General features: G+C 50.1%; 1 protein-coding gene and 1 long non-coding RNA gene across 2 annotated transcripts; one reads left to right on the forward strand and one right to left on the reverse strand.

Annotated features, from left to right (window-relative positions):
• Positions 1-123: 123 nt before the first annotated feature.
• LOC109734418 (uncharacterized) lies at positions 124-5111 on the reverse strand. The gene is made up of 3 exons (XM_020293628.4): positions 3708-5111; positions 579-2240; positions 124-501 (listed from the first exon to the last, which is right to left on the reverse strand). The coding sequence occupies exons 2-3, from the start codon at positions 2184-2186 to the stop codon at positions 340-342; spliced, it is 1770 nt and encodes a 589-aa protein (XP_020149217.1). The 5' UTR covers positions 2187-2240; positions 3708-5111; the 3' UTR covers positions 124-339.
• An 87-nt stretch (positions 5112-5198) lies between these two features.
• Positions 5199-8922, forward strand: LOC120963146 (uncharacterized). Its single transcript, XR_005755158.2, has 2 exons — positions 5199-6025; positions 8627-8922. It is a non-coding gene; the product is annotated as an uncharacterized lncRNA (long non-coding RNA).
• Positions 8923-10594: the final 1672 nt, after the last annotated feature.

Raw genomic sequence — 10594 nt, forward strand, 5'->3', positions numbered from 1 at the left:
TTTTGAGCAGCAGCAGCTTGAGTGGCTAATGTGAATGTCATCGTGGTGAAAACTGCAGCCGAAAATCAGCACAATGGCCCATTGAATTCTTTGCCTCGTCAATCGAGTTAGGCAATCTGTCAGTTCAATAAAAAGCTGTAAATAAATCTGTGCACTTTATATCGGCACCATTTTTTACATGGGCTGTGATTCCTACTACAGTTCCAGGCTTTCAGCCTTCATCCAGAAAAGCTGATGAATTAACAGCTCGAGCTCTAGGACATTTACCTGTCATCTCTCTCAAGATAAAGTCAACAATCTTACAAGAAGGTCAGTTTCTTCAACCCAACTACAGAAGGTTCACAGTTTTGGGTGGAGCTGGGGCGCCTGGCTGTGGACCACCGCCACGCCGGCGGCGAAGCACTGCAGCGGCGAGACCACGCCGGCGTCGAAGTAGAGGATGAAGAGGCCCTCCGCGACGCTCACCAGCCTCACCGCCGGCTCGCCGCCGCTCCTCGCCCCCTGAAATTGGATGGAAACGGAGATGAACAATGTGCCGCTTCTTCTGAAACATCAAATCCTGTCTGAATTGTGCTTACCGTTGGTGACAGCTCCACCGACTTGGCACCGTCCTCAGGCGGTGGTGACCCGCCGCCGTCGTTGGTCAGCACTCTGATGGGGCAGCCGAGGTCCCACCCGCCGCACTCGCAGCGGCCGCCGTTCCGCCACCGCTCGACGAGCCCCGACGGGCCGCCCTTCTTGGAAGCCGCGCCGCCGTGGTATCCTCTTGGGACAATGGCGCTTATGCACCACCTTGCATTCTTATTCCTGCTCTCTGAATGAGCGGCTCCTCCGGCCTTCTCAAGGAACTTGAGGCCCCAGCCGCCGACGCCGGCCGGCTCTTCCCGCCGTTCCCTCACCACGATCGCCGCCACCTCCTGGTTGGCCGGCAGATCGTCAGCGGCGAGGCTCACCAACCCTGTCGCCTTTCCAGCGCCGCCCAGTTCGGCGTCGAGCATTTCGCGCACATCGTCGTCGAACCGCAGCGGGGAAGAAGGTCTGCCAAACCTTCCCCATGCAGCATGTTTCGGGCTGGAGGAAGCATTGGGCGACCTCATGATCTCTGCCACCCTCTTCACCAGCCCCTTGCCTTTTGCAGCACTGTAGGCGCTCTGCATCTGCCTCAGGTAGTCATCAGGGGAGCCATACATGACAAACTCAGTCTCCACACCCCTTGACCCGTCTGAGCCCAGCACCAGAGAGCTTGTCACCTTCATCTTGCCGACGAGTTTCGACACGCCGCTCGAGTAGTTCCCCATCCAGTCCTTCTTCCCTTGCTCGTCCGAATGGAACAGGTAGACGTAGTCGGCGGCGGCGGCGGCTTTGCCGTCGCCATGCGGCTTGACAGGGCTTGCGGTGTACATCGCCATTGGGTTGTCCAGTGACAGTTCAAAGTGAGGGAGCCCATCTTTCCATATACACTGCAGAAGGCCTGCACTAAGAGATGATGATGGTGGTGGGTGTGAGGACAGACCAGGCTGATTTGACCTCAGACATGCCGTGCCTGAGCAAGAAGGCGCCGTGCCCTCATGCGCGGCGAGCTCCGCCGCGCTTCTCTTCGACGGCGATGATGCCCCGGGGGAGGACATCTCCCATGTCTCCGGGGATATCAGCTTCAGTATCTCTGACTGTGTTATGGTGTGTGATCTTGACCGGGTTTTCCTCATCTTGGCCCCCGGAAGGAAGAAAGAGGGGCTCTTCGGCGGCCTTGTCTTGGCGTTCACCAGCGCATGTAAGGAGTCCAGCATCATCTTGTCCGAAGGACCGAGGGTGACATCCCCGGCGCTGGCTCCGCCGCTGATCAAGTCGTCGAGATCACTCACGTTGTGGGTTCTTGTTGGGTGCCTCAGGCTTCTTATCAGGAACTCCAAGATCATCATCTTCGTAGGAAGCGTCGGGCACAAGTCGGGGCGAGGCGCGTCGCCACCGCAAGAGCATGGTGACCTGTGGCATGTCTGGCAGCTCCTGCTCTTCCTCTCATCTAATGGAAATGTCTGCCTGTAGTTTACCAGAGCCAGATCAGACTGAACCTCGGGTGCAACAACTGGCAGGTGTTGATGATGGTCATCTTCTGACCTTCCACTGAACTCTGGAGCGGCGTTGTCGCCGCGTAATCCGTTCCTCCTTTCCAAATATACGAGCTCCATCTTCGCCGAAGAACCAAAAATCTAGTGAATGCTGGAAAATCTGATCTTGATTACCTGCACAGCAGTAACATCACTGGCATGTTAAAGATGACAGAAAACCCAAATCTGATCTGACAGACAGGAAATTAAGAACTGCCAAAATCATGCCTATGTTGTCTATGATGACAGCTAAGCAGTTTCCGGTATATCGGTGCCGGATCCGAAAATATTGATAAGATGACTGTCAAGCAGTTTCCGTATATCGGCGCCGGATCAGAAAGTACTGAAAAGGGAGCAATGACTTTCCCTAAATAGTAAGCAAATAAATGCCCCCTGACCAACTGTACCGAGAATCTAAAAATATTTTGCGCGCAAGATCATGGAGCAAACATTCATAAGATTTTCTAATTAACCAATCAATTGAATCCTTAAAACAATATGAATGGACAACAGTTGCCAGGAGAGGTCCATGTGAGTTATCACAAAAAAAAAAAGAGGAGAGAAGACCATGTGTTTGTGTTGGCCATTTTCTATGAAACATCCTATGCCCAATATGAGGCTACTGAAGAAACCTGTACCTGTAGTGCTTACACACAAACTGCCCAGAAATCATTATGATGAACCAACCCAGAGAGAGACCCTCTCTTCTTCCCAATGGAAATGATTGAACCATGGCACAGGGTTATAAATCCCCCACAAGTACCATCTCAGCAGCACCAATTGGGCAAAAATTTAATGCTTTCTCTCCGTAAGATCGTCGCGTACGCTCTATCCATGAAAACGGTACCATCTAAATTCTGAAGTCCTTCCTTTCATCTCAGTAGAAGCAAGAGAACATGCTAGTATTAATACTAACTGTACTACTACCAAGTGGAGTCCATTGCTTAGAATGCACTGCCACTGAAGCATCGGGCATTTGACTGTAGGAACAAAGTAAATGCAGCACTTAAAGCAGAGATTGATGTACAAGCAAGAACAGAGCAATTTCTTATCCTCTGCAATTATTTCATCGAGAGGAGTCAACTGGACTAAAAGATAAGTGTTTTTTTTATGGTTCTTAGTTAGGCATGAAAACTTAAGCAGCAGCAGCAGCCTGCAGAAAAGCAAGCAGTAGCTAGGGAATAATGGGCAACCAAAAAAGGAAGAACTTAATTGCATTCATCACCGGCGGCTTAAAGAGTGTATCATCATCGCTTTGATGCGCCTGCCTTTTGACACGGCGGTTAAAGGAGGAAGGAATGAATATGAAGCCCATGCGCAATCACACAAAGGAGGCTAGAAAGAAAGAAAGGTGGCGCTGCTGCTGCTATCTTTTTCTCACGCAAGCACACAAAGACTCGACCTCCTTTGCAGCAGCAGCAGCAGCAGCAACCAAATCTTCTCCAATTTCAGAAACTAAAAAGATGATGATGAAGAAGAAGAATAAGAGAACACATGCTCGTTTTCATAGTCTATATGAAAGCTGAAAAGGCAAAAAATAATTTTACTGGAGCAGCAGAAGTGTAGTAACGTACATCAGAAATTCAGACGAGAATTGCTCACCTCAGGGGCCGATCAGCACGCAGCACCCGAAGCCTCCCTCCCCTGATGGTAGCGAGCGAGCGAGCAAGCACTGCCTCCTAACCTCCCAGCAACCAGCACACGGAGGAAGAAGGCTCTGGGAAAGAGCAGTGAGGTGGACTGGTCTGAACTCTCAAGTCTGAAGTGACTCTGGAGAAGTCTGAGGAGTGCGTGGAGGCTGGCTATGTAGGTAGGCAGGGAGGGAGGGTAGATCGATGGATTGCTTGGACCGGCAAGGCAGGCGGGCGGGGCTGCTGGCGGTACCAACCGGGAGTAGAAACAAGATTAGGTGAGGAGGACCCGGGACCTAAGCCGGAGCCATCAGATGAGAGGGGCCAAGAAGGATAGAGAGAAAGAATCAAAGCCAAAGCCAAGGCGCAAGAAGCTCCGCTCGCTACCCTGTGGAGGAAGAGACAAGGGGAACCAGCTTTTCACCGGACCTCGAAAGAGAAATCGGGAGGAGGAAGACGACGACGGATGGGTGGATGGATGGGGACGGGACCTGAGCGAGCAAGAGCAATCGGTGGTAGGTTTCCCGAACGGGGAGGGGCAGCGGGGCAGGCGTCAAGGAGCGGGCTGTCTCCTTTCACTCCTCCTCCTCCTCTTTCCCTGTCATCTTTCTTCTTCGGTGGCGAGGCGAGGCGAGGCGAGGATTGTGACCCGCCGGAGGCGAGAGGGTGGAAACGGCCGCCGGTGGAGTTCCGGAGCAGGGCTTTAATGGCGGCAGAGTAACTGCCCTCCGGTTTTAAGGAAGGCGCTTCAAGAAGAGCAGCCAAGGAAGCAGGGCAGTTACTAGTGCTGCCTGCGGAGAGAGGAGGGGGAAAGGCTGGGCGAAAAGGGGAGGAAGGTTTGATTGCGAGCTCGAGAGCTTGCTGGCTTTCTGCGGCGGCAGCGGGGGAGGAAAAGCCGAAACGGCCGGAGAAGAGGCAACGGCAGGCAGCAGGACTTTTGCCGGGTTGGGTTGCGGTGGCAAAGAAGATTTACGCCTGCTGCTGCTACGCGCAGTCAGACTGAGAGCAGCAGACCATGTGAACTCGCTGCGAGGACGACGACTACTAAACTGGTGATGACGATGACGGAGCTTACGCCGCTCCTACGAGCACGAAGCAGACCGGATCGCAGCTCCCGAGATTAGGAGCACGAAATTCCTTGGGGTTGGGTTGGCTATCTAGGAGATGGAGATGGGCAGGTGGTTCTAAATTCCATGGAGATGTGGAGGTTTGCTTGCTGGGAATGGGGTTGGGATTTATTCCGCACTCCGGTCGGGGCGGCTGGCTGGCTGGGTTGTTGTGCGCTCCACCATCGTGGCACTGGCCGAACGTTACGGCATGGGCTTCGGCGGAGTGGACAGGACCACGACAGGACAGGGACGAGGGGCCGGGGGGCCGTCCGGGGTCACGAGCGAGCCACGGCTACTAGTAGTAGAAGTAGTAGAAAGAAAAAACGGCTACTGGAGAGTGGGGTCCACGCCTGATGTTGGTGGAAATTTTGCTGACTCAAAATAGCGTTTTGCCCTTCTCGTGGTTTTACATCTATTTTTTACTTGGCAACTTTCTATTTATTTATTATTACTCCTTGTAATTCTTTCCGCGAAACATATCTACATATATGACATAAATCTCACACGTTACCCGCACAAGTTTCCTCTTCTCTAGTCCACGCGGCCGCATCTGGGCGGAGAGACGAAGCTCGGGGGAGGACGGAGAAGGGGAGCGGAGATGATCATCACGGCGGCCCTGGAGGAGTGGATAGGGCACATGGCGGCGGGGGACGCGGCGAAGATGGCCCGCTTCAGAGAGATCTGCGGGTGGTTTCCCGACATGGACACGCTCCACGACGCGGCGGCGATTGGGATCGCGGCGATCCGGGCGACGGGGGAGGAGCGGGCGAGGATGCTTGGAGACGGGGCTGCTCCTATCGAGATCCTTCACTGGGCTATGATGGAGGCGGAGTCGCCGGATCCGTGGCAGAGGAGGAGATGGGCTGCATATAGATCCCGTGTGTCGTCCCCCCCACATCCAGCGGAGTTTGTGGTGGGGCCGGTCATGGTGATCCTTGTACCGGGGCTGGTGGAGCAGGCGATGCAGGGGATGGGAGGAATCGCCGTGCCTCCACCAAGGAGGGGGAGAGGCGTGCGCCCGGTTCAGATGTCGCGTCGCTCTCCTCGCTTCCCTCGGCGCTCCGCGAGGATTCGGGTGCTTGCTCGCGGGCCAGGCGGGCAGTAGGAGTCACTCTGGCCGGCACCCCCTTCTGGGTGCTAGCCAGAGAGGATTTCAATGAGGAATCTTCTGCCGTGTTTGGTATGTACAATCAAACCCCCAAAGAAGTTACAGATAAATACTTTCCTTGGAATACCCTCTTTTTTCATTTTAGAGAGGATAATTATCCTAATGTAGATAGGATAGTTGCAAATTTGGCGTAGGTAGGAAGAGTTAGGGATTGATTTTGAGGAGTGGGATATGGGCTGCCAGTTAGGCACAATCCTCGCTTGTGATTATGTGGGCCTCGAAGCTAGCCCTATTATGGGTAGTCTTTTGGTGGAGGTGCTTGGGAATATGCCATCACCTGCCTTTGATTATTTAGATGAGACCTTTTCCCTTGATTGGGAAGAGGAACCTCGTTCCCCCGAGCTAGGGTGAGAGAGAGAGAGAGGGAGAGAGAGAGGGAGAGAGAGACGCATAGGAGGATATGGCTGGAGCTCAGGGGAGAGGGGGGCGACAGGAACGAGGAAGAGACCATTTTAGCTACCAATATCAGAAGGAGTCTGGTGGTGGAGGTCGTGGAAGTTATAATGGAAAAAAACAAGAACAACTCGCTGGGAAATGGTAGAGATCTTAGTGGGAAGGTGGCTGGGAAGGTTTTGAATTATGGGGGGAAGTGGAGTGATTTAGGGACAGAAAACCTAGGCTGCCCCGAGCACTGCACAAGGTCCACTTCTGGCTGATCTGAATAGAATCCAGAGTGGGGATACCCAGCAGGTTAGATCCATAACACTACCAAGTGTATGTCACCAATTGGGAATTTACCTATGCAGATCCCTAAAATGGAAACGCAACAATTGAGGTTTCCCCAAATTACTCATGTTGGGGAGAAGGATCCAGCCAAGGGATCTCTTCACAACACCAACATCTTATGTGAGTGGCGACTATCCCAAACTTTTTGCCTTACTTTGGGGCCGGAGTTAACATGATAACTAATCATGGTGTGAGAGAAGCGTCTAGTGATGGTGGTACTGGTAATAGTGGAAATTCTCACTTTGTACTTATGAGTGGGCCCCAATTCCTTAGTCAAATGGATGGATCGAGGAAGATGAGAAATAATGGAGGTGAAGGAGGTGCTGGTGGGCAGAGATTGTTATGCTCTAAGTGTAAGGAAGTTGGACGTGTTAATAAAGATTGCAAGAAATATGTTCGCTGTTATGTTTATGGAAAAGAGTCACACTTGACTTAAGATTGTACCTGGTTCAAACAGATCAAACCAGTTGCCAAGTATGTAGGCTCCAATATTTGAAGTTGACTTGGATTCCATTAATATTGAATTTGTGAGATGCAAGGTTGGGCTGAGAGATATTCACAAAGTTCCCGTCTCAACTGAATTTACTACAAAAGATATGCTTATTTTTAGGGTGCTTTTTAGGTTGTTGAGCTAGTGGAACAAGAAGGGTACTCTTGCAGTGGAAAAAATAGGAAGTGGTCAGATTAAGAATTCAGTGCAGGTGAGACTGATGTGGATACCCTTAGAAATGCTAAAAGGAACAAGGAAGATGAGGCTAACAAAGATATCATTAATTTAGGGAGCCTATCTTTTGTAGAATATGAAGCTAGACATGGAGCCAGGTGTACAAATGATACACTTGGTGATGGTGATCTGGGCAGACAAGACATCAGTGTTGCTATGAGTACTGAGGAGAATGGGATCGATAAGGATCTGGCTATACAGATTAAGTTGTTGGGGGAGAATAATGCTAGGCAAGCTACTAAGATAGTAATGGATGAAAAAGGATTGCTTGAGAGTGAAGGAGAGAGGAAGGATTTGCATTTTGAAATGAGGAAACAACATTTGGAGATGCAAAAACAAAACACTGATACTCGAGAGATTGTTACAGTAAGTGATGGATAAAAAGGAGGCTGAGAATGCTTATGAAGACAATATGAATATATCCGAAGAAAGTGCAATTACCCAAGATGCAGATGGCAAAGATAATAAGATTGATGAGGACAAATACCAAGAGAAATGTGGATTTTATTGCGATCCAGGAGTCTCGTTCCTTTGGTTCTGCTACGGCGGATATTATTGGTCATGACAAAATTCCTGGTATTCAAAGGGATGTTGAGTGTTAGTTGGGTGTTGTACCTAGCAGACATGATAGGCTAAAAGACAGGGAGGACCTTAGGGTGGAAGACATGCCTAAGGAGAGAGCAGCTGCTAAAGATAACTATGGTGAATCTTCTATTCCTGATCTTATGGATATTAAAAGCCCCTATCTTCTATCCATGACTTCTTGCATTGGAATTGATTTGGTTATATTTTAGACATTATTGATACTAATTTGGGGATTATGAGGAAACTTGAAAATGCCAGTCTTGGTATTCATATTAATAACACCCAAAAAGGAAATTGAAGGAAATATGCCCTAGAGGCAATAATAAAGTTCTATGGAGTGTATTGCGGTGCATTTTTGGTTTTAATTTTGTTCCCTTGGATGTTAAGAGCCTTTTTACTACATGGCTATCTTCTTTTGACAAACTTAAGGAAAAAAGAAGATATGTGTGCATTACTATGGTCAATTTGGACTTGCGGAAATGATATTTAATTTGATCGCAAAAGGGTTGCTGATCCTTTTGGGATTCTATATGAAATTGTCATCTTATTGACTCGTGGTTCATTTTACAAATAAACAGGGAAAATCAAAGGGAGCTGATGTGGGGAGTGAGGCTTCTAGAGCGAGTATCAAGTGAAATTTATAACGCTTGGAGAAGATGGAATCCGAGAGTGATGAGACTTATTGGTGGATAAGTGTGCACATCTTGCTCTTGAAGATGGTTCCATTTCCATTGTTGTCTTGCTCTGGCTTTAGACTTGATGTTACTCCGTTTATGTTTCTACATGCACTTTTCTTCTCTTTTGGCAGCAAGCCGGTGTTGGTTGCTACCTGAAATAGAGACTCTAGGATGTTTAATAAGGTTTATTTCTTTTATGATGTTTGTAGTCAGTCGGGGCTATGGGTCTTAGTTAGTGGTGGGATATGTCCCCTTCAATAATGAAGCTTCGTTGATGGGTGCATTTTGGTGGCGTAAGAAGTATGATTTTTTTTAACGAAAACCCGGGAAGACCCTTTGGGTAGAAAAAAACTTGCCGAAAGAAATGTGACGAGGAGGAATTAAGATTGACGGAGCCACACGGTATACGTCTCAACTGAATGGAATTAAGAAATGTGGTCCCTGAAGCCGCACCCTTGAGTGAGGAGGAGAAGAACCCCGCCGGTGCCGGCGCCGGCGTCGGTCGGGCAACGGATGAGGGAGTAGGCGGGGGAGAGATGAACCCTCCCTGTCGCCTACGGGTGCGATCGATGAGGGAGGAAGGAGGAGTATTCCAGGTGTGGAATATATGCCGTCGCGTTTCAAACGGGACAGACGCCTGCACGACGTGCATCACATTCGGTTTGTTTTCTTCCCTTTTGAATTGAGTGGATCACGTTGCTCACAAGTGCAGGGTCCACCCAGGGAATGTGGTGGAGAAGGGAGAGAGACAGTGGGAGACGTGGCGCGGTTGCACGGTGGGTCTGGTCACCGGCGACTTGCTCGGCGCGCGGATCAACGCGACGCAAACGGCCACCCAGAGCCCTGTTGTGTTCTGTAGCTGCTGTGTGAGACGACGGCGCGTACGTACGTGGATCCTTTTGTTGTTGTGCTGTTTCCTTGCTGATGATGGGCACGACACGGCGGTAACAGTGGACCAGGTCGTGGGTGATGCACCGATGACGCTGTGCCAGTAGGCTGTAGCCGTGCTGTGATGGTACGACCATATGCATTAGCAGTGCAGACATCCTTGGCCTGTGCCGTGCCGTGCATCTCGACCCCGTCTCGTTTGGAAACGGGGATGCAAGTACTGTGCATGTGCACTGGTTTTCCTTGGAGATAATTGGGCTTTCTGTTCTGGTGGATACGATTGTTTACTTATTTAAGTTGAAAAAGGACAGCAACAAAAAATTCCTCAAAGCGTGACGAGGTGAACGGCGGGCAGCGGATGCAGTGCATCACTGTTTTTTCTTGCCCTCGTCGTGCGTGTGCGCCACCCTCTTCAAACATCTTGGCCCGGATAAGGTTCAGAAATGGAGAAGCTCCGGCCCATAGAGTACAACGTTCACTGATTGACTGACTGCGGTGTGTGCGTGACGAAAGGGGGTGGTGCGTCCTCGCGGTGGCAGATTGATATGATACTCCCTTCGTTCCTAAATATTTGTTTTTCTAGACATTTCAAATGATTACCACATACGGATGTATGTAGACATATTTTAGATTATAGATTCACTCATTTTGTTCCGTATGTAGTCACTTGTTAAAATATCTGGAAAGATAAATATTTAGGAACCGAGGGAGTAGATAGGGAATCGCATCGCATCGCTTGCATGGATGATGGGGACGTGGTGAGTCGATGAACTCCAAGGTAGTTTCCCTTTGAAAAGGCAGGGGTAATACTCATTAATTACGCTCCGAGTTGACGGGCGAGTGACCGAAATCTCCATGACAGTGGCAACCCACGTCCGAGTGGGAAATCCCGGGCGGACGTGCGGACACGTCTTGGCAAGTGGATCGATCGGTCGGATTAGATTAGGATTAGGATTAGGATTAGGACAGGCGAGGACGGTG

This window comes from Aegilops tauschii, chromosome 4 (assembly GCF_002575655.3).
Source record: "Aegilops tauschii subsp. strangulata cultivar AL8/78 chromosome 4, Aet v6.0, whole genome shotgun sequence".
Lineage (NCBI taxonomy): Eukaryota > Viridiplantae > Streptophyta > Magnoliopsida > Poales > Poaceae > Aegilops > Aegilops tauschii.